We start from the raw sequence: 26908 nt of genomic DNA, 5'->3' as shown, positions 1-26908 counted from the left end.
ACCATAATTTTACAATGGCAATTGACTGTTTCTTAAGATATTTGCCCAAGGGTACGTTTCTCTTTACCCAAGTATATCCTGATAATATACAGATTAGGTTGCTAAATGGTTGTGTCCTTCCTTCCTTCCTTCCTTCTATCTTTTCTTCCTTCATTCTGTCTTGATAATAATTGTATTTTATTATTTGGTAATTTTCCTACAGTTTTGTCCTCTGAGCTGTGTTTGAATTCACAGTGACTAGTGATTAGTTGATTTGCTCTAGTCATGTATTCTAATAGTGGCTACTTGCTTATTTGACTGATAGTTAGTGGACACATATTATAACCTTAAATCACCATTCAGTTTGACCGTTTAAGACTTAACATTTCTATTTGCTGCTCATGCCATATTAGCTGCTTTTGAAGACTGATGTATTGAGAAGTCCAGTTTGGTGATTAAAAAAAAAAGAATTGTTGCTTTCCTGAAATATATGGTATTGAGGACTCATAGCAAAATAATGTTGTGTTTGGGCTGTAAACCTGTTTTAGAACTTGTTGGGTCACTTAACAGCAGCTGTGCTGGGGAGATATTTGATTTGAGAAGACTTTTTGAATCTTTTTAGCCCTAACCATTCTGGTTTTGAAATGGGAAAATGGAAAAGAGTTTTAGGGAAGAGAGATATCTCCGTTTTGAAAGGCAGCATAGGTAGAAATCTATCCATCCCTGCTCAGATTAACTAGCATTCCTAATCTGTCCTCCCAACAGAGGACAAAGAGTCTGATGGGAAATGTGGGTTTATATTTTAGAGACACACTACAGAGGCATGAGATAGTGTTATATGTCAGCTATATGCCTCTTGCCCAGCATTAATTTGGTTTTGGGACTGACATTTAGATAAGTTTGCAGAGGAAGCAACTTTTTTAAATACAATTTCTTTTTTAAAAAAACTATCCGCTACTTTAAAAACTACTCCCTATTGAAACTTTATTCGGTCTTCTCAAATATTTCTACCTTTTGGAGTATCTTTTTAAATGGTCCGATTTATGTAGGCACCCATCAGTAATCTAGGCTACAACAGTCTTCATACGTATCAAAGAAAAAGAGAGCCTGTTTGGTCAAAAGTCTGAATAAAGGGATCCTCAAACTAACTCATTCCTTGGAAGCAATAAAAATTATGACCTTGCTTTCTTCCTTCCTTCCTTCCTTGGTTTGTAGTCCCTCACCAACGGAGAAATGTAATATTGTGGTGATTTTTTTAATGTATGTGAGCTGCTTCAGATCACACTTGAATTAGAGTTACTTTTATAAATTGAGGAAGGAGATTACCTGAGAAGTCCCTAGGAGGATGAAAAATTCTCAGGACTCTTGGAAAAGTGATAACTGCCACTTTCCTCTTTCTAGATGTGGAGACCCCCTCCCTGGCCCCAGATACCACGTTGCAGAACACATTCACTTAATCTTGGAAGAGCTCATCACCTCTCTTTAGGACCTGTTCTTGTTCATACATTGCAAATATGCACTTTTATGTGCACAAGGAAGACATTACTACCATCTTGAAGGGCAGTGTCAATTAGTAACAGGAAAATGCAAGGTCTGCCAACTGCAGAATGGTACTGACTTTACGCCACCTCCTTTTGAACAAAATTTGAACCTTTGAGGAAAAAATATTGGAGATTTTGATTGGCTTTTTTTTTTTCTTTTTAGCTATTTGCAAATCATGGCTTCCTGATCCTTGGTGGGGGGGGGGGGGGGGCTCAAAGGAGAGGCTCAACAGACTTCCTGGACATCAAATAGTTCACACAAAACAACATTCTGATGACTTGCATGTAAATAAATCAGAAACATATGAATTAAAACGGCTCTCGAAATACATATGGGTTGGAGAATAGAGAGAAGTGCCGAGAAAATGTGTTTTGGGTTTTGCTGAGCCCATGACATTCGAAAAATAGTATGAGACACTGAACAAACACAGGCATGGCTTGGCTTACCCAGCCCGAACATTAGCTCCCAGTTCAACGGCAAATCGGTTTACCATGTGCCTAAATGTGAGCCACCTTTGGTGTGCTCCCCCACACTTAATTACTTGCAGTTTAAATTTTTTCAATTAGAAGCTCAAAAATAGCATCCCATTTCAAGAAAATGCAAATCTTAGCATTTTCTCACTCAGTTGGTGCACAGCAGACTTTTTTAGAGAATACCACAGATCATTTCACCTTTAGGAACAGTCATACTGGTATGGCCCTCTGTGGTATGACTGGTGTGCAACAGAAGGAAAGCATCATTATTTAAAAAAAGAAAAAGCAAACAACAACAACAACAACAAAACAACTATCCCTGGAATCGATGTTGCCCGTTAAAGTGATCAGCTACTGCAGGTCAAACTCTCATGAAGATACATGGTTCCCTCTCTTGACATTAGGTCGTAGCCCAGCCACAGGCTTCCACACTCAGAGGTCCTATTCTTTTTCACACCTGAGCTATGTGGCCTTCTCTGTAGGTGGTAGGAGTTTGCCTTCTCTTTTCCACAGTGTGCTATAGAGAGCCAACATTAGGGATTCGAAGTCCTGAGACAATTGCAAAGATCTTAGAGACCTCTTATCTTCTCCTCTCCCGGGTATCTTGTTCTTTAGCATCTGGCTTTAAGTACGGGGCGGGACCACAGGGGAGTTTTGGGAACAAAAGTCCCATATTGGGCTCCTTGCTCAGCAGGGAGCCTGCTTCTCCCTCTGCCTCAGCCTGCCTCTCTGCCTACTTGTGATCTTTCTCTCTCTGTCTTTCTCTCTCTGACAAATAAATAAATAAAATCTTAAAAAAAAAAACAAAAAACAGCTGGAGCTTCAGGCTTTACCCACTGAAGGCAAGTCACAGAAGTGTCCTTGGACATAATCTTTAATCTGTTCTTTGGAGTAGTGCCATCATTTGAGATGACCAGTTTGAAGTTTTAGAAAGGGTGGATTTTATTTTATAGGGAAATTAGTTTGGTTGTTTTAAAAATTAAAAAAAAAAATTAAAGTACTTTTCCTAATTCCTCCACTCAAGTGGTGGTAAGAAACTTCAGGGACTACCATGAGTCAGGTACTAGAATATAGCTCTGAACAAGACAGACATGGGATAGACAAGGAAGTGGACAACTCAAATGTAGTTTGAAAATGCGCTGACGGGGGAACACAGACTGTTAGAGTTGGACACAGGAGGGCCGCCTGTCCCACATTTGGCCCGGAGGAAGCGGGGCCCAAGAATTAATGGGTATTAGGCATGCAAAATGCTGGATCAAGGAAGAGCGTGGCGTATACCGTTTCCTGAAAGTAGTTCGGGATGACTGGAGCTCATAGTGCCAAAGATAGGAGTAACAGATGGGACTAAAAAGGTCAGCAGTGGCCAGATCATAAAGTGCCTTGTGCGCCCTATTAAGGAGTTTAGATCTTATCATGACTGTAATAAGGAGCCCTTCAAAGGGGTATGTCCAAGAGGTCATTGATTGTAAAAGTCCAGAGGAATAGCAGGAAGACCAGGAAAACCTGGTCAGAGAAGCCAAGGGAAGCAAATCTGACTGGAAGGAAGAGGTAGTCAACAGTGTCAGAGGTGTTGAGAGATAAAGATGACCTTGGGCTGCAGTAGCCAGGAGCTCTTGAGCAGTTCCCCTGGGGTAGTGGGTGTGGAGGGAAAGTAAAGAAGTGGAGAAAGGGCATCACCAGCTGCTTTTCCTTCATCATTGTCACTGTCATTGCCGTCATCATCACCACCTGAAAATGAGCATCAGGCATCTTATCTACCAGACAGAGTGAAGGATAAGAGAATGAGACACACACATCCCAGGGAATTGGAGCATATTTGGGAAAACACATCATAAATATAAAACAGAAGACAGCAACACAAGATAGAAGACATGCAAAGGGGAAAACTGAGCCCTACAAACCAATGAGATGAAACAGATCTGAACAGAACTATGAAAGAGCCGGATAATCCGATGGCAGATGGAAAGGGAGAGCTTTTAACAAAGTGGGTGCACCTTGGTTTATATTCTGAGTTATGCCTCCTTTTCACAGTTTAGTCTGTTTGGGGGTTCCTATCAGATGGAAATGGTAGGAAACACCATTAAAGGTGAGGTGTGCTCTTAACCTATATGTGACTTCTGTTTAAGTGTCTCAACCTTTTTTGGGAAAATTAAAGTCGCAGACTAACTCTCTGTTGTAGTTTCATGCAGTCTTTGTTTTTAAAAGGTGGACAGAGCAACTAAGGAACAGATACCACAAGTAGAGCAAGTCAGAGAGAGTCATAAATTCTACACAAGTTCCTTGAGACGTTCTGCGCATCCAGTGCTGAATGTCTGTGCAGGGGCAGTGTATCATCTTACCCACCTTTGTTATCGCCACGTGCTGTCCTCTTCCTAGTAAGAGGCCGGGGCTCACCCTCATGGGCAATACCTTCAAGAAGCCATTCGTGATTCAGAGGACAGTTTTTCTCCACAAAGATACTTGAGGTATAGCTCTGTAAGGCACTTCAGTGCTAAAAATCTGCTGTGTAAACTTTTAAGTGAAGGAAGGAATTCGTCCTCGTTTACTTTGGCTATTTCTCTTATTTGCTTAGTGACTATTTCTTGGGCACCTGCTGTGGGCAAGCCATTGCGTGAAACGTGCTCCAAGTCTCACCCTCCGCCCCCCAGGAGCCCATCATGTTTCACGGGAGGAAAGACTTCTATACTTCATAAAATTTACACATTTCTAAAGTAAAATACTGGGAAAGTTTAGAAGATGAAATATGTTTGATGAAAACGTATTGAGCTCATTCTTTGTAAAAGGATTTTGGTCCATGATCCTGTCTGTATTACATCGTTTGTAGCCTTCCAGCTTGCGCCTGTTAGAGACAAGAGCTGAATAGGTTGTTCACATATCAAGAGGTTTTTCCATTAAAGAAAACAGACTCGTCACCATCAAAAATATTTCAAGCATCATCAGGGTGCTGAACCTGCTATACAAATGAGATACCTTGAGGTCCGTATTTTTTCAAGGTGTTTTCTCAGTGCCATGATCTTATTTGTACCACATCTCTGTGTAGCAGCAGATGTTATGATCTCTACTTTCCAAATAACTACCATAAGATTGAAAGAGAGGTTAAGGACCTACCTGTAGTTAATTAATGAGCAGTAGAATCAAAAGTGGAAAGACGGTCTCCTGCTCCTAGAGCACATTAGAGACCATTATTTATAGCTAGTTAACTCACTTAACATATTTTGGCGATGAGGAAGAATCACTAAGTTCATCTTCTTTCTTTTAAACTTCTTAACTGATTTATTGAGATATAATTGATACACAGCAAATCATACATGTTTGAAAGTACAATTTGATAATTTGGCATACATGGGCTCCCATTAAGCCGTAAGTTCATCTCGGTAGAATGAAGAGCACTGAGTTTGCTAACAAAGAGATCATGAGTGAGAAATCATTTTTATTTCAGTGGAAAGACCGCTCTCCTAAGAAGGCTACATCATTTGCCTAAATTTTCCATCTAGCACCTGATGACAAGACATACTGCTTAAGAAGTTTGACCATCATTGGTCCTCTACTCCCAGAATACCATCTCCCTGCAGATGGGCCCTCATTAATATTTTTTGTGAAGGACAACATGAAGGTTATGAGCTTGCTACTGTGTTTTGTTTTGTTTACATTGGTTGAGGTGCAATTAGCAAAACATAAAACTAACCATTATAAAAAGCACAATTCAGTGGTATTTGATACATTAACAATGTTGAGCAACCACATCTGTCTAGTTTCAGAACATTTCCATCAGGCCCAAAGGAAACCCTATACCCATTAAACAGTTCCTGCTGCCGTGTTCTATAAACCTGTAATTTTATCACAGTATACACAAATATGCATGCACGCAGGCACACACACACACACACACAGTAGACACATAATCCATCTATCTAGAGATTAGGAAATTCCAGATCTACCTACGATTAGGAAATTTTCCAGACAAAGGACCTAATGTATCATAATTATATAAGCAAAGGACTCTCTATTTAATGGGTGTTTCTCCATCAGGTAGAAGAAAAAAGGAAATATCCCTTGCTTCTTTTTAACATTTCTCTGTATTTCTCTTAAGTTCTCACTTAGATAATAATTTATCAAGGAAGAAAAAAAGACAAAAATCAATTCTGGGCCTTTTATTATGCAAAATTCCTCTTCTTGTAAAAAATACCCTTACTAATTTCATCAACATTGGGAATTTGAAACTGCTTCCTTTATCTTAATATTAAACAATCATCTGGATTTTACATTTCTAGTTTTGAAGATTCAAATTTATTGAATGAAGTAATTTAGTTATCAAACATTTCATTTCTTAGATAAACATCAAAGGAACATTCTTTCTGTAATTTTTATTGTTAATTACTGTGGTTTGTATTTATTTATACCCTTGTTAGTCCAGAAAAATATTTGAGGTAGCCACAGATCTTTAAACTGTGTATCTTTAAAATTAAGAAAAATTAGATCAGATGAAAAAAGTGTCTGAAATTCAAATATTAGAGAAAGTCAACTTAATTATATATTTTTTTGAGTGAGAGAGAGAGAGAACGCAAGCACGCACAAGGGACAGAGAGAGAGAGGGAGAGGCAGACTCCCTACTGAGCCTGGCGCCCAGTGCAGGGCTAGATCTCATGACTCTGAGGTCATGATTGAGCCAAAACCAATTCTGACGCTTAACCGACTGAGCCACTCGGGCGCCCTTTAATATTTTAAATGTTCCTGAAGAGGAACTGTTTATTGGTGGTAATTTGTTCTTCTACTGCCCAGTTCCCTTTGAGGAATATTATTGCCCTTCTTTATTAAGCCCATACATCCTCAAGAAGTCTTTGAATAGGGGCGCTGGGTGGCTTGGTGGGTTAAAGCCCCTGCCTTTGGCTCAGGTCATGATCCCAGGGTCCTGGGATCGAGCCCCACATCGGGCTCTCCACGCAGCAGGGAGCCTGCTTCCTCCTCTCTCCTGCCTGCCTCTCTGCATACTTGTGATCTCTGCCAAATAAATAAATAAAATCTTTAAAAAAAAAAGAAGTCTTTGAATAACCCTGGATAATTCTCTTTACATTTCTTTGGCATAAACATTTTGTACAAATACTCATTTACATATATCTTCGAGTTGCTTGTTGTACATCTGAGGTCTCCCAACTTGCTCCTAATGACAATTCTAGAGTCCTATTTTTTTTTTTTTTTAATGTACCAAAGCCCCTAGCCTTGTGCTAGCTAAAATCTCTGTTCACATCAGTGAATACTGCTAACTGATTTTACCTGAAAGTGCCCTGTGCATGAGAGAGGGGCAGGTCCTTGAATGGATAACAGATAGAGAGGTGGTTGGTTAGACAGAGACATTGACAATTCACATGCTTTTTTCTTTTCAGTGCAGTCTGTGCCACAGTCTTATATTTGGTAATTATTTCATGCTTTTGTTTTCAGTGGAAAGGAGTTAGAGCCATATGTTTTGGCAGAAGAAAGACAATTTGCTTTTTTTCCACCTCTGTGAAAGGGAGGCTGGGGTCATGAATGTACAGTGTACCATGGCAATGATTCCTGTTCAGAACTTCACCAAATTGGAAACTCACTATTCATAACAACACTCGCAGTAAGCAGATGATGACCTCTGTTTGAAGCATCAGATGTTAAGTTCGATGCTTCAAACCACAGCATAGAGTTCATCTTTAACTCTAGTTGACATTAGTAGATAACCTTTACTAATACAAAAAATTAGTTCTCTGGATTCCTTAGACCATAGGTGATTTGGAAGGACATTCTTATCAAGTGCTAACAATTCTGACTTGGGATTTGGAATGCCAAAACCAAGGTAGATCATAGCCCCCCACCTCCTGTCCCCAACCAGTCATGTAAAAGCTCTCCCAGCTTTTGTCTCCTACTATATAAGATGGGTGAAGTGGGCAACTGCTTGGATAGATAATCTATCTCAAAATGATTCTTTTTTTTAAAATAATTTCTTTAAGATTTTATTTATATATTTGACAGAGAGATCACAAGTAGGCAGAGAGGCAGGCAGAGAGAGGGGATGGGAAGCAGTTTCCCTGCTAAGCAGAGAGCCCGATGCGGAGCTCGATCCCAAGATCCTGAGATAACCTGAGCGGAAGGCAGAGGATTAACCCACTAAGCCACCCAGGTGCCCCTCTCAAAATGATTCTTAAATAAAATAATGGAGACAGAAAATCTCTCTCTTTTTTAAAAGATTTTATTTATTTGAGAGAGAGAGCATGTATACGATAGAGACAGCACAAGTGGGGTGGAGGGACAGAGGGAGAAGCAGGCTCCCTGCTGAGCAGAGAGCCTGATGCAGGGCTCCATCCCAGGACCCCAGAACCATGACCTGAGCTGAAGGCAGATGTTTAACTGACTGAGCCACCCATGAGTCCCAGAGAGTCTTTATAATGTAAAACATTACAAAGATACGAACTTTTTATGATCACTAATTATAGAATAAGACCAAATTTCCTTTTGTACTGTTAAGTTCATGGCAAAGAAGGTGTCTGGAGAAGTACATATACCCCTCGGTGAACTGTTTCTTTGATCGTTCTTCTTGTCTTTGCAATATCAATTAGAACCTTGGTCTTACTATATATATATATATATATATATATTTTTTTTTTTTTTTTTTTTTTTTTTTTTTTCCTTGCTTGGGTCTCTATTTTTGAAACGGTCTTTCAGCTTTTGTCTGACACAACTTTCTAATTCTTCTGGCTTCCTGGGAAGGAATGTTGATTTAGGGTTAATGGCTCTCTGGCCCTCTGTGCTCATTATGCACAAAGGCAGTCCTGAAGACCCTGGATTAGAGGGATAGGAATAGCACGTTTGGTTGTGCAAGGTCAAACTATAACATAGTCCGTGTTTTCCTTTGATGGTGCTTTCCCTTCTTGTAAAGCCCCCCTGTCGCCTTATACCCTCTTCACTTTTTCTCTCATTCTTTCTAAAAAGTACTTCTTGAGAAAAGATCTGAGACCTCATCATGTTGAATTGTAATAGCTCCCAGCAGATGATAACATTTTCTGAGATGGGGGATGATTGGAGGTATGTTGAAAAGTGGGTTTGTGACTGTGAAGGTTTTTCCAGGGATGTAGGATTTTACCCCTCATGGTAATGTTCATTGACAAAGGTCTGCAGCATTGAAGTTATATGTTCATTCCAATGGAATCTAAAATTATTTGAGCTTAGATCCCTTCTTAAAAGACAAGCTTATTAACGTCCATTGAAGGATGTCAGCTCTAGGCTTCAGGCATCATCCTATTGGCCTTGGGTTCAAAGGGAAAGGGTGAAGAATACTCTTAGAACCCTAAAGTATGGACCATCCACCTCCTAACACAAGCTCAGCCCTCAAACATAGAGAAGAGCTCTAGAATCTGTTCTGGCAGAACAATGAATGTTTCTCTCTATTTTATGATGTTATTCTTAGTTTGGCGTGTTTCTTGTGTTCATTCAAATACACACACATACACACACACATACATGGCACATATTTTCATAATATTGGTTAAACCTTGTTGTTTCTGTGGTTGGTGGTAATCAGTTGTGTTGAGATGGGATATGATCTGTTAGAAATAATTAACAATCATGAATTTGATGTGATGGGGCAGAGATCAAAGTCCTTCAGTTACATCTGTTTAAGGTTTAAAATAACTAGGTATCGTAACTGATAGAAATTGAAAGTCGTGTTCTTCTTAACAGTACCTTTAATTTCTGGTGAGCATTCAATAAATAAAAGCTTAGAAACAAATTGGTTAGGTGTTTGGAACATATTAAAGAATCGTGATGCACTTAAAACCCACAGTTGTCTTATCTGCGCCGGTCCTGAGCCTGGTGATGAGGCCAAGTCCCACGTGAGTAAGTAACAGAAGGAATGCAACCAGGAAGAAGTCAGGTTTCACCTGGACCAAATTTTATGCAATTAAGTGTTTCAAGAGCTCTTTAGCCAGGTGTAACTTAATCCGTTTAAGGCATTCTCAGCTAGGGCCAAGGTACTCAGAATGTTGGCAGTGGGCATTCCTGTGATACACCACGTTGAAAGTAATAGCAAACATACAGCGTCTTCTCACTTCGTGCCAAGAGCAAGAGAAATGCAGGTGTAAAAATAAAAAGAAGTATTTGGAGCCAGAGGCTAGTACACATAGATGGAACTATATTAACACTTCACTTGAATGCTTGAAGTTGTAATGTGGTGCTTTTTATCAGTTGAGTGTCTTGGTTTTGAGGCCTGGGTCTGGTTTCACCACTAAGCGCCCCTGTAACCCACAGCAGGTCACTCTCCGCCTTTCTGACATCAGTATTATTGAACAAGAAGGACTGATATGGCATTCTCAGCCACCTGGCTGCTAGAAGGTCAGGGCATGGATGTACGGGGCCCAGGATTCACAGGGCTGGGTGTCGGTAGGAGTCCACGAACACCCTGGAGAGAATTCTTAGCTATTAAGAGATAATGTTGCAGAATCGTGGTTACAGCTCAAACTCTGAAACAAACCTACGCGATTTTGCCCAGTGTGCCACTTAACAAGCTGTGTGGCTTTGAGTGAGTTATGTAACGTCTCTCTTAGAGTCCTTATTTATAAAACTGTTTCAGTAATCAAACAGCACTTTGAGTGTACAAAGTGAGTATATGTACCTTTTTTTTTTTTCCCCTGGAATAGTGTCTGGCATGTCCTAAGTAAAGTGTTAGCTGTTTTTATCTTTGTCATGATTTTTGTCATGCCAAGGATGACAAGAGCTTGGGGCTGGCAGGCATTGGGACCAGGTCCTTTTTTGCTTCTGGAGAGTATTAAGCGATGATACCATAATACATGACTTCTTTTCTTTGTTTATAATTGGCAACTCTGTGCATACATCACTGAGATGGTTGTAGGATAATATGTGAAAACAACTAAAAATCTCAAACGTTCTATATCACAGTATACCTGTGATATCACAGCAGAGTAAGCTCCATTGTACTTCTCCTGTTTGTTTTACTGTCTCAGGTTTGGAATGCTAACACATTGAAAATCCTTCTAAAATAACAGGATACTATGTAGATTTAAATTACAATAATATTATTGTACGACTATTAGTACTTCTCAGTGCTTCTTTAAAAAATCGAAGCAGGATTTTTTTTTTTTCCCTTGTAAATTTTTATACATCTCAAAGCCTACCTGGACTCATTTTAGTTTTAGAGTTTGAAATTTGATTGGGGGATTTGAAAAATACATTATAGCTGGCTGTATTTAAAAAACATAAGAATTATCCTGGCCTTTTTATTTGCAGAAAGAACAATGTAGGCTGCCCGCCCATAAAGAACACTGAGTTTTTCCTAGCGCCTGGGGAGCTTGCATGCAGGAGGCACACGATAACGGGACCAGCTCACCTTTTCGCGGCATAATCGCTGATCTTGCCATAGTCCAGGTGCTCTCCTAGGGAAATGCGTTGCCTGCATCCCACCCACTTCCGCCTGCTTCCCCAGCTCTGGGGCCCGATCTCTGATCTCTTATGCATCACTCAATGCCCTTTTTCTCCTTCCTGTTGTTGTGTTTGGGGTCTTTGTGATGTCTGCCCGGTCCAGAATTTGATCGGTAAAGATGCAAACAAAGAAGGGAGTTAAAACTTTTAGAATTCTACTACTTCTTCACACAGAGAAAGAAATTGGTGGCTGAGAAGAATAAAACTCTTGTCTCTGGTTCCTTTACAGGACGTAGCTTCAGATTTCATGTACTGATCTGATCATGAACAGGTCATCAAACCTGAGCTAATTATTTAGAAGAATGGAAAAATGCCTGTGATGTTTGTGATGGGGATGTGGATATGTGCGCACAGTGACATGTTCTGAATATATTACATACTGGGGGCGCCTGGATAGCTCAGTCGGTTAAGTGTCTGTCTCTTAATTGCGGCTTCGGTCATGATCTCAGGATCATGAGATCAAGCCCCACATCAAGCTCTGCGCTGAGCATAGAGCCTGCTTAAGATTCTCTCTTTCCCCCTCATCCTCTGCCCCTCCCCCACTCCCGCTTGTGCACTGTGCATGCACGCTTGTGTGCTCTCTCTCAAAATAAATTCATGAAATATTAAAAATGTTTTAATTAAAATTAATTATTTTAATTTTAAATAATTTTAATTAAAATAAATTATTAAATAATTTAAATTATCAAATTAAATTAAATAAATTAAAATTAAATAAAAATAGATTTAAATTAATTAAAATTATTAAAAAATAATTAAAATATATATTATATACTTAAGGGATTTCTTTTAGGGGGATCATATACATATTTTTGTGATGAATAGAGCAGAGTGAAGACACGTCATTGCTTCTTAGTGGAAAAAAGAGGAATATCACATACACTAATGCTACATTTTATACATGTTTAGATAATTGTGATTTTTTTTTTCAGACTACCTATAAAGATAGTTTGGGGGTGGGGACCTTCTTACCAGAAGTGATTTTAGGGCATTTAGAACTATTTGGTTAATTCCTGTATAAGCTTCATGATTTCAGTAGCCTACGACCTTTGAAATTTTCCATTTATAATTAAATATCCATCAGTTTGTCAGTATATTGCAGACATTTATATGTTATCTCTAAAAAGATTTCCTGTTTTTGTGATAATAATGCAAATTCGCCTTTAACCATCACCTGGAAATGAAGTAGGATTTTTCTACCACTAGTAAATATTCCTTGACTTGAGTCTACTGTATGGAGAATATACCAGGTGAATAATTTTTATTCCTGAAGTTTGCTGTTGGTTTTTTGCACTCTCAGATTATTTACTGCCTGACTGTTCTATGCCCTTGAGCATTATTAACTGCCTTTAAACCTTATAATAACTTACTCAACTCTGTTACTTGAATCTGTTTATTAACCTTTTATGCCATTTTACTGCCCATTAGAATATTTAAGTTATAAAGTTTTAAAAAGACTTTAGAAAGGAGAGTGCCAAGAGGACTGGATACAAAACCAGGGGCCCTGGGCTCTGTCCAGGCCCTTGGATAAGTCCATTAACCTCTTCCTTTGCTCATTTGTAAAATAAGGTTGCAAGCACTTGAGCTTTAAAAATATGACGCCAAGAGGCAAGACAGAGGCAGCAGGTGGAAAAGTAGCATGAAAAGAGAAAGGAGCATCTGTGAAGAAGTCATATAAAAAAGATTAAAAAAAAGGAAAAGAGGGGCGCCTGGGTGGCTCAGTGGGTTAAAGCCTCTGCCTTCGGCTCAGGTCATGATCCCAGCGTCCTGGGATCGAGCCCCACATCGGGCTCTCTGCTCAGCAGGGAGCCTGCTTCCTCCTCTCTCTCTCTGCCTACTTGTAATTTCTGTCTTTCAAATAAATGAATAAAATCTTTAAAAAAAAAAAATTAAAAAAAAAGGAAAAGAAAAAGTAATAAAAATGAACTGAGAGTAGAATAGAGGGACCCAATTACCAATAATGTGAAAACACATGATCAGAAAAACTTAAATATCTGTTCAACTTTTATCGTCTAGAAAAAGTGATCACACCATGTCTAACTATAATTCCTTTGCCAAAGACACTAGGGGCGAAGGACAAAATTGCAATTGAAGCATTTCTTTTGCTTCCTCCATATCCAGAAACCCAGAGTCACAGGTCCTCTTGCCTCGTGTTCCTTCCACTTGGTACAATTTGCAGGAATTTTGGCAGATGGTTGTAAAAGGACTTTAAAAAATGTCATAGTACAAGGAACTCTAAACATAGTAAATAAAATTAAATGTCCTACCCTTCAGTAGCATCAACATTTATTAACGCCAGCTATATGCTAGGGACTAGGGATACCTAGAAGTTGTTTCTCCAACTCGTCCACCAAAAGAGTTCTTGCTTTTGCAGCCTAAAGGGAATATCAAATCTTAAATGAGCTGGCATTATTGTCATAGCTGCTCTAACAGAGGGTGACACACACGGCCCAGTAGGACTTTTCACAGACAAGCACGACTCTAGGCCAGTGCTTCCAACAGAACTTCCTCTGCCGTAGTGGGAAAGTTCTATGTTGGTGATATGCAGTATGGTAGCCAGTGGCCTCATATGACCATTGAACACTTGGGTACTGTAGCTAGTGTGACTAAGGGAATGGATATTTAACTTTATGTAACATTAATTACGTTTAATTCAAATAACTATATATTACTAATGGCTACTTTACTGGATAGCCCCATCCAGACACTTTTAGAAATAGCTATAAGCCATGACTAGCTCTTACAACAAGAGGTGAATAATACTACCATTTACTGAGTGCCCACAACTGATTAAGAATTATGCCTGAGGGGCGCCTGGGTGGCTCAGTGGGTTAAAGCCTCTGCCTTCGGCTCAGGTCATGATCCCAGGGTCCTGGGATCGAGCCCCACATCGGGCTCTCTGCTCAGCGGGGAGCCTGCTTCCTCTTCTCTCTCTCTGCCTGCCTCTATGCCTACTTGTGATTTCTGTCTGTCAAATAAATAAATAAAATCTTTAAAAAAAATTATGCTTGACAGGTAGGATCTCTAACGCTCACAAAAGAATAACTTTGTTTCACAAGTGAGAAAACTAAGACTCACGATATCACCAGCCAGCTCACAATTAATTGTGAGAGCTGGAATTGGAACCCAGTTGGTCTGGTTGCAGAGCTGGGTCATTTCTGCTATGACGCCAAGTCTTTTCCTGAATTCTCTGGAGATTGCCTCTTTTAAGTACATCTCCCCCCTCTTTATGGATCAGTTAGCAATGTACATTTACCTTGGTTACATGGCACAATTATAGGGTCCATACTCACTCTTCCGAATATGGAGGTACCACTGCCCCTGAGCCCTTCATTTCTCTTACTAGAACCCATGTCTTTCAAACGATATTTTCAGAGTTGAGGGTCCAGCCCCGTTGCCTGAGCAGTGAGCTGATCCACCTCCAAATACTTTTCCCCATTTGATGCTGGGAAGCATCAAAGCATATGCCTACCTTTGTGAATGCTTAGCATTTGACTGTTTTGCTGTCATAGTTTAGAATATTTGTGAAATCTGCCAAAGTCTAACTACTAAGTGAACCCTGCTTGCTAGCACATGGGCACTGAAGGCATAATTTAGCTTTGTTATTCTCCAGCCATCGCGGAGCATACAGCAACTCTCTTTAAGAGTCTGAAAGTTTCGACTACAGTGTTCCAGTTAGTCTGAACTTTTTCTCCTTGCAAATTCGGTACTCCGATGGTACTTGCAGAATCCCAATGGGGTAGTAATGGTAAGGAATGTTAAAGGTGAATCGTGTATCCTACTAGTTACCATCCAGCCTCCCTCAGTTCCACACCTCATGACCCAGGACCTGTAGCCCCTTCTCTTTGTCCCCTTAGAGCTTAGTTCCCCACTTGAGGAAGCAAGTAACATTACTACAGATTGGTTTTACTATGAACATGTCTTATCACATTTTATTTTCTTAAAAAGTAATAATGAGGGGCGCCTGGGTGGCTCAGTGGGTTAAGCCATTGCCTTCGGCTCGGGTCATGATCTCAGGGTCCTGGGATGGAGCCCCGCATCGGGCTCTCTGCTCTGCGGGGAGCCTGCTTCTTCCTCTCTCTCTGCCTGCCTCTCTGCCTACTTGTGATTTCTCTCTGTCAAATAAATAAAAAAAAAAAAGTAATAATGAAATCCCCATAAGAATGTTTCTATAAACCGTGGTCAAAGTACAGCCTCGTGTTGATAGTTTAAAAAGACCACTTCTTTCTTTTTTTGCTTTTTGAGAGCAAGGAGTTGCTTTTTATGGAAAGAATATAGACTCTGATGACCCATTTAAATCCTGCCTTCACCACTTGACTAATTGTTAATGTAGAAAAGGTGGGTTAACGTTCCTGAGTCACATTTTCTCAGATAATAAAAACAGTAGCAGCACAGGATTAACCCTATTGTCTGATGGGTTTTTTGGGTTTTGTTTGTTTTGGGGTTTGGTTTTTTTTGCATGCTTAACACATGCCATGTACTCTTCTAGTGGTTTCACACACAACATACCATTTTATTCTCATAAGAACTTTGCATAGCAGGCTCTGCCATTCCCATCTTCCAGGTAGGAATCTGGAGGCCAGACAGGTTAACGGAACAGGTCCAAGGTTGTCTAACTGATGAATGGCGAAACTTGCAGTCGCACCCAGGCTGGTCTGGACCAATACAGTTGACCTCTCTACGATACTTCAGCCCTGTGAAATAGGAATGATGCTATTCATAATAACCATCTTGTGTGACCCTTAGGAAAACCACAAGTAGAGTGTGTCGAGCTCCTTGCACGGAAGCTATTCCACGAGAGACCCTAAACAACTGGCTCATTGTTATTTTTTAAATCTTCATAAGTGAAACGGATCTGCCAAGACAGATAAAAATGAGAACATTAAGGGGAAAGGTAGACTATGCCTTCTGCTCCCTTCATTTTGCAGATTTGCTTGATTTTCTTCTGGCCTAATAGGCAGAGATCCTATTTAAAAGAAGGTATCATATTATTTCTTTGATGACTGAGCAAAGGATAACCAGGAACATTGGATGGAACAGCTAATGTAATATAGTAATTCTTCTCAAATTACAACAAAAATATGTAAAATGAAAAATATATATATTTTTAATTTTTTATGAGTTCAGGGTTTTTGGTGTTATCTGGAGAGATTGGTTAAACTCAGAATTTCTATATTTATGATTTTGAAGTGTACGAGAAAAGATAATGGTGCTAAATTTGGGCATAAACTATACTTTGCTATTAGTTCCCCATGAAACTTTTTTTCCACAGACAGTTCACGAAAAGAGCAGTAGCCAGTGAGCTTTGGCCAAGTTTCCTCATTTCCAATTCTGCAACAAAAATTTCACCCTTCTTTGGTTTCTCTAGTGGGAGGAATAAGAATGCCAGAAGTCACCTTGATCTAAGCTACCTTATCAGAGAAAAACTAAGTATAGATTTTTGTTTCCCTTTAGACTTATTCTCATGTTTCAGAGGTAGGATCACTTTGGTACACTGAGCTAGAGTTTGGGATTTTTCTTTCATTTTTCACTGGACTGATATTTTAATATTAGTCATTAAAATGACTCCAACTATTTAGAGATATCTGGGATGTTTATCATTGTCCTGTTAAATAAAAAACATTTTAGTTAACAAATACTTGTCATCTTTCCAGTTACCTAAAATAATAATAATTAAAACTAATTGGATGTGAGCTTTTCTTATTGAATTTAGTATCTCTATTAAATACATTATTGAAACCCATACTTTGGAGTCTTTTCATTGAGAAATTGGCAAAATAGTTGACTGAAGTAAAAATAACAACGCAGCTTCCTGGTCATCCAGGTTATTAGAGATGAACACATTAAGGATAAAGTGAAGGATGAATGTCAGTCTGTTTTCGTAAATATCATCTTATATCTCCACCACCATTTTTAAAGAAAGAGCAACTGCTTGTTGTGTATGTCGGGCAAGTTGCAAATCTTGAATGGTGGCTTTCACCATTCCATTTTTGAATTCCTTATAATTAAAATGAGGGGGGAGCTGAACCAAATAAATTTTTTAATTCCTTCTATTTTAAAAAAGAAAATCCTGGCTGGCTCATTCGATAGAGCATATGACTCTTGATCTCAGGGTTTTGAGTTTGAGTCCCATGTTGGATGTAGAGATTTCTTAAAAATAAAATCTTTAAAAAAAGTGTAATAGTTCTGTGCATGGATTACATTTCTATAAATAATTCTGTAGGCTACTCACTTTAAAATTAACTTTTGTGGTGGGAAAGATGGAGTACATAAATGGAAAGAAAATAACATTTTACCTGATCTGTAAATTTACAGTACAAAGAAAATTTGTAAAATATGCAGAAATTGCCTTTTTTCTGCAAACATGGCCCATTTCTTGATAATAAGACTTTCCTGTTATCTAAAAAGTGTTCATTTGACCATAACACCAGAAAAATAGAAATTATGTAGTATAATATATCCTAAAAACTTTGTAAGCCTGTAGATATTTGTTATGCAGGTGGTACTTACAAATTTGGGATGAGTAATCTTACTCTCAGATCTTTGAGTTTGATCGTAATTCATAGTCCAAGAGCCTCCTTGTATGCGGGCAGAATTACCAAAGATTTATCCTTTTCTCCCAGAAGAAATATCAACTAATTCTGCCCACATTGGGGAAAAAAGGTGAGCCTTGTTAGGTGCCATCAGATGGTATTGACATAGTCATGGGCATATTTAAAGATATTGTAGTAGAGCGTAATTAAAATGAAACTATGTATTATCCTAAAGAACTTACTCAAATTGTTTTCAAATATAAAGTGATTTCACGATGGAGTATTATGCCTCCATCAGAAAGGATGAATACCCAACTTTTGTAGCAACATGGACGGGACTGGAAGTGATTATGCTGAGTGAAATAAGTCAAGCAGAGAGAGTCAAGTATCATATGGTCTCACTTACTTGTGGAGCATAACAGAGAACATGGAGGACATGGGGAGATGGAGAGGAGAAGGGAGTTGAGGGAAATTGGAAGGGGAGATGAACCATGAGAGACTATGGACTCTGAAAAACAACCAGAGGGTTTTGAAGGGGTGGGGGGTGGGAGGTTGGGGAACCAGGTGGTAGGTAATAGGGAGGGCATGTATTGCATGGAGCACTGGGTGTGGTGCAAAAACAATGAATACTGTTATGCTGAAAATAAATTTAAAAAATATATATAAATTGATTTCATAATATGGGTCAGAGTTTATTTTCAGCTTTGTAGTAAATATGCTGATCTCTAAAATTTGAGACTGACACATCGTCCACTTAGCTTGTGTCAATACCAGCTGTCCAAATAGCTGTCCGGCTAGTAGCCCACACCGTAGGTACATGGTGGTAGGTATAGTAGCTGTATTGATCTCATTCTGTCATTAGAATGAGATAATCTAATTTTCAATTTCCCATTTTTCTAGACAGTAATGTTTATTTCATGTTTTTAGCCTACTCTCAAGACCTTCTCTAAATACATCCAGTAGTATTTCCCTAACTGTTTATTAGCTGTATATAGTTCTCAAGAAAATACTGGGTTTTGCATGATAAAACTTTAAGGATATTGATTTGTTTGGAGATTTCCTGGCTTAAGGTTTATTCTTTGTCTCTTAAAGATGCTTAAAAAAAGATGTCTTCCTTATTGTAAGCCCTGTAGAAATAGAAGCAAATAGACATTTATATATTGAAAATTCAAGGAGAATTACAGAATAAAATGAAATACAGCCCACGAAATAGGGGACTTGTCTCCCTCCACCGCAGAAAACCCTTGTTTTCTAACGTGTGCCTGGATTCTTCTGGTTTGTTTTTGTTTTGTTCTGTCTCCAGGACCTCCCAATTTTCAAGGGCACTGTGGGGCACATGTAGCATTCATTTGATGTATGTATGTGTATGCATATTTTCCCACATCTGTCTCTGTGGACCTATCCTTTGTGAAATCCTAAACCTTGTATTAATGCTTAGTTTGTGATTCATGGTGTTCTGAGAGCAATTATATAATTTTTCTTAGGGTGTTTATTCCGTGCTCTGTTAAAAAAAATGGGAGTATTTTTTGGTAACTCTGCAGTTGCCTTTTTATTGGTGAATTTCTCTTTCTTTTACTGTGACCTGAGAATATCACTGTAGGCTCACTGCCAATTTTGTGAGCCGCTGCCTGCTTCAAAATGGAGGCAGGAAGGTATCCATTTTCATCAAGAGGATGACAGTGTTTCAGTCTCTCCGACCATCTGGAGAGAGGAACTTTCGGAGCAAAAGAAAATAGGGATTTGAAAAAATTATATTTAGCAGAAAAGGCAAGGGGGGAAACCAATTAAAGTTAAACTATACCTTATGAATTTATGCTTTTCGACTATGCTGCCTCCTTTAGAGGAAACATAAACAAGAAAATACACAGGCTATTTTTATAAAGGACTGGTTCCCCAAGTCTCATGAGTATTAGTAAACGAATGTTCAGTAAATTAGGATTTTGGCACACTTTTTTAAGTTTATTGCACACACAAATGTAATAAGAACTATAAAGGGGTGCTCCCCCCTCTTCCTGTGTACATACCGATTGTTGGTGGTCTATGTAGATCTGGGCTTTTAATGGTCTTTTTCATGCATCTCTGCAAAAAGCTGACACTATGGGAATTTAATATTCCAAGATGTATTTGTCACTTTCTGTGGTCTGGATAGCGCATTCGTTTTCTCTGTCTCTGTCTCTTTCTCTCAGATGTGAACATTTTAATTGAAAGGTAGAGTAAAAGGGAAAAGCTCGATGTGTGCCCTTCTGTTTGCACCTTTCATGACCTCAGAGGCCATCTATGTTTAAAAAAAAAAAAGAAGAAAAAAGATGCTTGGATAGGACAACCCTGTGGGTATTATATAATATATTTAACTAGACATAATTTGCAGTATTCTTGCCTACAACTGGAAAATATCCCCCCCCCCGCCCCTGGTTTTCCAGTCACACAAATCCACTCAGCATTTTTGTTGTTGTTTTTTTGTTTTTCTGTGCTCTGAAAGGGGCAGTGTTCTAGGGTTTGATCAGATTTGGAACGGACATGGAAATTTAGCATTTTGTGCCTGCTTCTTATCACGTAATGGACCTTGAGGTGCTTTGGTCAATGCAGCAAGCAATACTAAATTGTCTCTCCTTCCTCAGGTTTATGCTCCATCAGCAAGCACTGCCGACTACAATAGGGACTCGCCAGGCTACCCTTCCTCGAAACCAGCAGCCAGCACTTTCCCTAGCTCCTTCTTCATGCAGGGTAAGGTGCCGCCACTTCTGCGGGGAAAGCCACGGGGCAGAATCTCCCTGGGTCTTTTCAGGTCGTGTGCGGGGCGAAAGACTGCTGAACTGATCCTCAGCAAATGGAATATTAGGCAAGTGGAGAATAGTGAAGGTCATGCCCTTCTTAGGAATTGAATTCATTAAAAATTCATCAATTAATTAAAACTCGACTAAGACCTCTTTTTTCAAATCAAAGCCCGTTGAGCAATGATGAGTTAAGATTAAACTGGTTGACTTCCCTGAGAACTGACGCTTCTTGGGGGGATGGTCTTCTATGAAAGATCAGTTCTGCCTCTTCTCTCCCCAAGAAGAATGTGTGTGTATTTTTAGAAGTGTTTTGGTTCAGTGTGTATTTTGAGCATCCTGGATTTAGCCAACTGGGAACAAATTGTCCATATGTATAACTTCATATAAAAATTTTGGCCACTTATTAATTTATAAGTAAGAACAAGAACTTCATTTAAGATGAAGCCACCTATCTCAAGACTAGAATATTATTTCATTACACAACGGAGTCTCCACCCAAACATGCTAATTGACTTAGGGTGAAAGACCCAGCTTTTGTCCAAGACAAATGGAGAAAATGACAGTTTCACAGTAGGTGAAGTGTATTTATTCTTTTAATCATGGAGTTTATTTAATGAAATGTACATGGATGTGTACCCCTGAGCTTACAGTCTTGCCACTGGTAGCATGGTTCCTTTCTGCTGCTCGGAAGTGACCGAATAGTTAGAATGACACCAGCTGCGTGTAAAAACAGACTGTTCAGAGGTTGCACCTGGGACTTCATCCCTGATAACCCTGTGGCATTTATTGTCAAAATAGGATGATCTTGTTGCCAAGCTAATACTCTGAAGTATAGACATGGAATTTACCAAGAATTCCTGTACCTGTATGCAGAACTTTTAACTCTTTTTGCCTGGGTGCGAAAACCTTTTTTGAGTGTGCCTTGGCCACGTGCCCTGGGATTTCCTTTTCGTGCTGCTCTAGGAAGGGCCATGTCATGGGAGGGGGAGCACCCTTGGAGCAGCACGGAACCGGGGAGCAGCCTGGTGTCTCATTTATCTTGCAGTGGACATACTCAAAGTCATTCTGATTAAAAGGAACTGATTTTCTTGCCCTTCAGAGTATGAGGTTTTCTGGGTTGCTTGGTTCACATGTGAAATTCCATGGAAAATCTATAAAATTGAATCAAATGGGTCTCCCAGGAATGGAGAGAATTTGTTCCACACATAATAGAGCTCATGTTCATAAGGGCCCTTTATCTTTCTTTGTGACCTGTCCTAGGTGTAATTCCCAAAGGGACCCAGCAGGGTATGTCATTTGAGGGCATCTTGGGCCATGACAAAAGGCACTTCGGCCACTTGCCCCGCCCCCCCCCGCCCCGCCCCTCTCTTGACGACCAGTCAGAGCGGCTCTTCTACTGGTGCTTATCGAGATTGTCAATGCAGGGACTCACCGCTCACATCAGATGTTCACAGAGAAAATTGACAGGATAGATTTCTTCTACCTGCCTTCAGGAAGGTGCTTGCTTCCACTGTGCACACCGCATGGGAGGTCAGGTAGAGGAAGACAGAAAACAGTAAGGCTCTGCACCACAGTAGACCACGCAGAATATGGGGAACAAATGTGCTTTTCTGCTATGAATACCCAAAAAGGCAAAAAAAAATTTTTTTGAGTTGACATTTATGATGAGCACAATTAATTTGCACACATCTAATTCTATTCTTTCAAAACAACATTATGCCAAGATCATGGGATGTGATAAATATTAATTTACTGTGAAAAGCATAATTTATGTAAAGTATGTATTTTTATAAGTCTGCATTGAGTCGAGTGTTCTGTGTTAACAAATCCTAAATGTATTTCCATATAGTGCACTATGTTGTCAGAATGTTTCAGGAGACTCTTGTTCAATGTTATATATTCCCAATTTATTTGTCATTGATGCCGTCTATTTGAAATGTTAGGGCCTTAACTTCATCTTTGGAGTTAAGGTGACATCTACGCTTCCACAACCTGAAAGCTACATCGTAAGTGCGTGAATCATATCTTTTAGAAAGTCCTCTGTTTTCCCATTAGGATCACGGTACCTTGTGACCCCCTCTCACACCGGCTTCCTTCAGTGATGGGTGCCTGGTGCTCTGAGAATTCAGGTCTTCAAAAAACATGCAGTTTGGGTGAAAGATTGTCGGAGACTTTCAGGAGCATATTTTAACCTCACTACCATGTGACCTCATTTTTCACTTGAAATTCCGTCTTTTGATTAAAACTCTTAAGTGGTCAGAATCTCAGATAGGATTTTTTTTTTTTTTTTAAAGAAATCTAATGATCATTCCTCCCTGTCCTGAAACTATTCCAGTTTTTGGAATTCTAACTTCTGGATTTAAAAGCTCAGTGGGGGAGAAAAAAAAAAAGGTTTGTGGTATATAGTGTTGGATTTAACTTGCCTATTGCCAAAATTTTCAAAAGGCCTTTATTATGTAACATAGATGGTGAAAATAATCTTATTTTCAAGGAGGCAGTGCCTGCTGTACTGTGAACACCCCACTGATGATCTGGTATTCAGCTGGCATTCAATCATTTCGGTAGAACTATTGAAACAAGGGCCAATTTGACTTCAGCAATGACATAGATGCTCATCCACCCCACCCCACCAACCACCTTCGTTTTGAGAAACCCCACACCGAACATCAGCGATCCCTAAGAGTAACTTCTAGGCCAATAGACCCAGAGAAGAAAAAGAATCTATAAAATTTTTTTTTTAAAGATTTTATTTATTTATTTGACAGCGAGAGAGAGAGATCACAAGTAGGCAGAGAGGCAGGCAGAGAGAGAGAGGGAAGCAGGCTCCCTGCTGAGCAGAGAGCCCCATGTGGGACTCGATCCCAGGACCCTGAGATCATGACCTGAGCCGAAGGCAGCCGCTTAACCCACTGAGCCACCCAGGCGCCCTATAAAAATGTTTTTAATATGATATTAACAAAGATGAACTTAATACTGAAAGGTACTTCACATAATGTCCGCATCATTTTAAACCTCTTTTTAACATACAGTTTTATAAAATCTAGAACCTCTTACAATTGTCCGCAGTGTAACATCTACCTTATGATATGTGTGCCCTTTCAGTGGCTACCGAAGGCTTAAGGTAGCAATAGAACTAGGCACCAGAAAGCGAATGTTAAGAAAGAAAACTTGGAACTATATATATCTGAGACTCACATTCCCTATAAATTATAATGTAATTTCAACTTTAATTCTACCATGTACGAATTAAAAAGGAAATTTGATCTTTTAAAAAACCTGAGATGTTCTTTTTCATTCTTATCTCTTTATCTGCGTTTAAAAAACTTGTACACTTGTCAACTCTATAATGTGTTAAGTATTTTATTTTCATCACAAAATTTAGGAACATTTAACTGTTTGTTTTCATAGAAAAGGAGGTCAGGGGACTTTTAGAAGAAGTGTTTTCTTTAGTATTGTTTACCTGGCTGACCTAACATAATTCTACATAGAAATGTATTCTGTCCTTTTATAGCTGAATTTTTACTAAGAACGCTGCCGATGGTAAATATTTACATTTGTTGGCAATATAGAGCCACTTGGGGAAGAAAGAAGGATGACTGTCTTCTGATGTAATCAGCAAAACAGCACAAAGATGAATGCACAACGGGTAGCCATTTTCAAGTATATGAAAAAACCCTATTCTGTAGGGCAAGGCTGAATGCCTCCGAAAAGTCATGGTTTTCTTTGTCCTTTACAGATGGCCATCACAGCAGTGACCCTTGGAGCTCCTCCAGTGGGATGAATCAGCCTGGCTACGGAGGAATGTTGGGCAGTTCTTCTCATATTCCACAGTCTAGCAGCTACTGTAGCCTGCACCCACACGAACGCTTGGTAAGGCAGAATTACACGGTTCTGGGGACAACACAGCTAGTTTACGAAATCCCATTCTCCGCCTTTCCGTGCATGTACGCAAGGACTCGGTCGTGAATGTAGGAACGGTATAACCCATCATTCTTAGAGTTATCTTGTTTCTGAGATCAAAGACAGAATAGGTCATCTTTGCAAGCTCTTGTGGCTTTTCTTCGGCATTGAACTTCATGGTGTTTTGTTCCGTGCTTTCTTTTATGATACTGTTAGCCTCCTTCGGACATAAATATGTGCTATATTTGAGTTGTCCAATTTCAGCTCTTGTGGATCCTTGTCATTTATTTGTTTACTTTCCGTCGTCTGCAGGGGGCAGAGTGGCAGTCAGTAGACTGAGTAGGCGGCCGGCATCTCCCATGTGCATTTCCACTTCCCCTTACCAGCTTCTGTCCCTGGTGACAGCTTTGACCCGTGGTGCCACACCCAAAGGAAAGAGTTCCTGTTTCCCATACACGCCACTAGTCACAGCGACCAGAGCTTTCTGCCTGGATCAGATTCCCACTTTTCAGTGGTTCAGCTGTAATTCCACGTTACAGCTAATGTGATGCTCCATTGCCTCACTCAGTTGAGAACTGCCGCGCTGCAGAACATTGTCTTGTTGCATTACTGAAGTGCCCGCTCTGCCCATTGCCTGAACTCATCCATCCTAGTGTGTCCCTTTATCTTGGAGGAAGGAGCTCATCCGAGCCTTTCCAGCCTCAGAACTCCCACAGCCCAGAATCCACTTAGGAACTTGAGTTGAGCTTTACAGGAGACCATGAGTTAGGTTTGAGATACAGTCATATAACTTTAAAAATGTATGAAGCTATAATCCTACAAATATGAAAAAGGGTCTGAACAAATCCTGTGGTCCTTCGTGGTGCTGGGTCACTATTCATCTTGAAATTGCCCCTTGTTCTCCTAAAACTCAGGTTCACGTGTCTTTCTCGGCTCTGCGATAGGAAATAGTACTTTCTGGGCTTCTGCGATCTTTCCTCTCTTTGATTCAAACACTAGAGACATAGAAAAGGTGACTTATATTCTATTCTGACAACATAAATATTCCAGAAGTTACAGTCTCTGATATCCTTGAAAGATACTTATCTAGTGAGTCCTGGTGATAGAGACACTGTGGTCAGTTAGCCTGTCTGTTAACGAGAGGCAAAAATAGTGGAGATGAAATTGGCCTTTTTATAACATCTGCCAAGTTTGAATGTGTAAATCCACCTATCTCCAATTTCAGCACATCTTCAGTAAATAGCAAATGATTTACTTGCACATTTTATCTTCTCCCACCTCCTACTTGGAGGTATTAGAGCGAAAGCTTAGAGAAATATCAACTATTATTTTACTAGAATTTCTTCTTGGCCAACATCTTTATTTCCCCTTCATCATTTTCCACTTCTCTAAGGAACCCATGATCAAAACTACATCTGTCCTATGAGCAAGGAAAATTTTGATTACAACTAAAAGATTTTGGCAGTATACTAACATAACATGGAATGTCAGTCCTTCTAAGAGTTGTTCATTTGACATTTATTTTTGTTCTTTCTTCCTTGCCTTATCATACTGTAGAATTTTGAGGTAGGTGGTTTGATTTTATCCCAATCAAATTCACTGCATGGGCAGAGGTATCTTTAAAGTGTGCTCAAATGCATAAAAAGTGTAATTTTAAAAAGGAAACCAACTACATTCCTTTTAGAAAAAATTTTGCTGAAAACCTTAAAAACCAATACAATATTATCAACCAGGAAGAAAGATCCTTTTGAAGGAGTAATCCAACAGGTTGTATCAGATGCCGAATTTGTATTGTCATTTATCCAACACTGAACATGGCGTTTTTATTCTTTTTTTTTTTTTTTAAAGATTTTATTTATTTTTTTGACAGACAGAGATCACAAGTAGGCAGAGAGGCAGGTAGAGAGAGAGAGGGAAGCAGGCTTCCTGCTGAGCAGAGAGCCCGATGCGGGGCTCGATCCCAGGACCCTGAGATCATGACCCGAGCCGAAGGCAGAGGCTTTAACCCACTGAGCCACCCAGGCGCCCCGGCGTTTTTATTCTTAATATTATGTAGCAGATCTTAGAGATTAAGGGTTTGTTTAAAAAAATGGCAAATGAATGAGGTCTCTGGTAATGTATCCTAATGAATTTTCTCACTGATGGGGAAACTGTTGGATTATTATATCTAGTAATGATTGTAATTTCAGTATTAACCATTTGGAAATCTCTCGCTGAAATGCCTTTCAGGAACCTGACTCTGAGAATAATT

The 26908-nt window shown here is 39.5% G+C and overlaps 1 protein-coding gene across 21 annotated transcripts in view; it reads left to right on the top strand.

Annotated features, from left to right (window-relative positions):
* Positions 1 to 26908, top strand: part of TCF4 (transcription factor 4) — a 349439-nt gene that overhangs the window by 276672 nt on the left and 45859 nt on the right. For all 21 annotated transcript variants that reach the window (XM_046024546.1, XM_046024539.1, XM_046024540.1 and 18 more), the window contains 2 exons: positions 20602 to 20707; positions 24494 to 24627. In XM_046024546.1, the coding sequence (XP_045880502.1) occupies positions 20602 to 20707; positions 24494 to 24627 (240 nt within the window). The remainder of the gene's footprint in view (positions 1 to 20601; positions 20708 to 24493; positions 24628 to 26908) is intronic.

This window comes from Meles meles, chromosome 12 (assembly GCF_922984935.1).
Source record: "Meles meles chromosome 12, mMelMel3.1 paternal haplotype, whole genome shotgun sequence".
NCBI lineage: Eukaryota > Metazoa > Chordata > Mammalia > Carnivora > Mustelidae > Meles > Meles meles.
The sequence above is the reverse complement of the archived record's forward strand: the minus strand, read 5'-3'. Positions and strand labels throughout refer to the sequence as shown.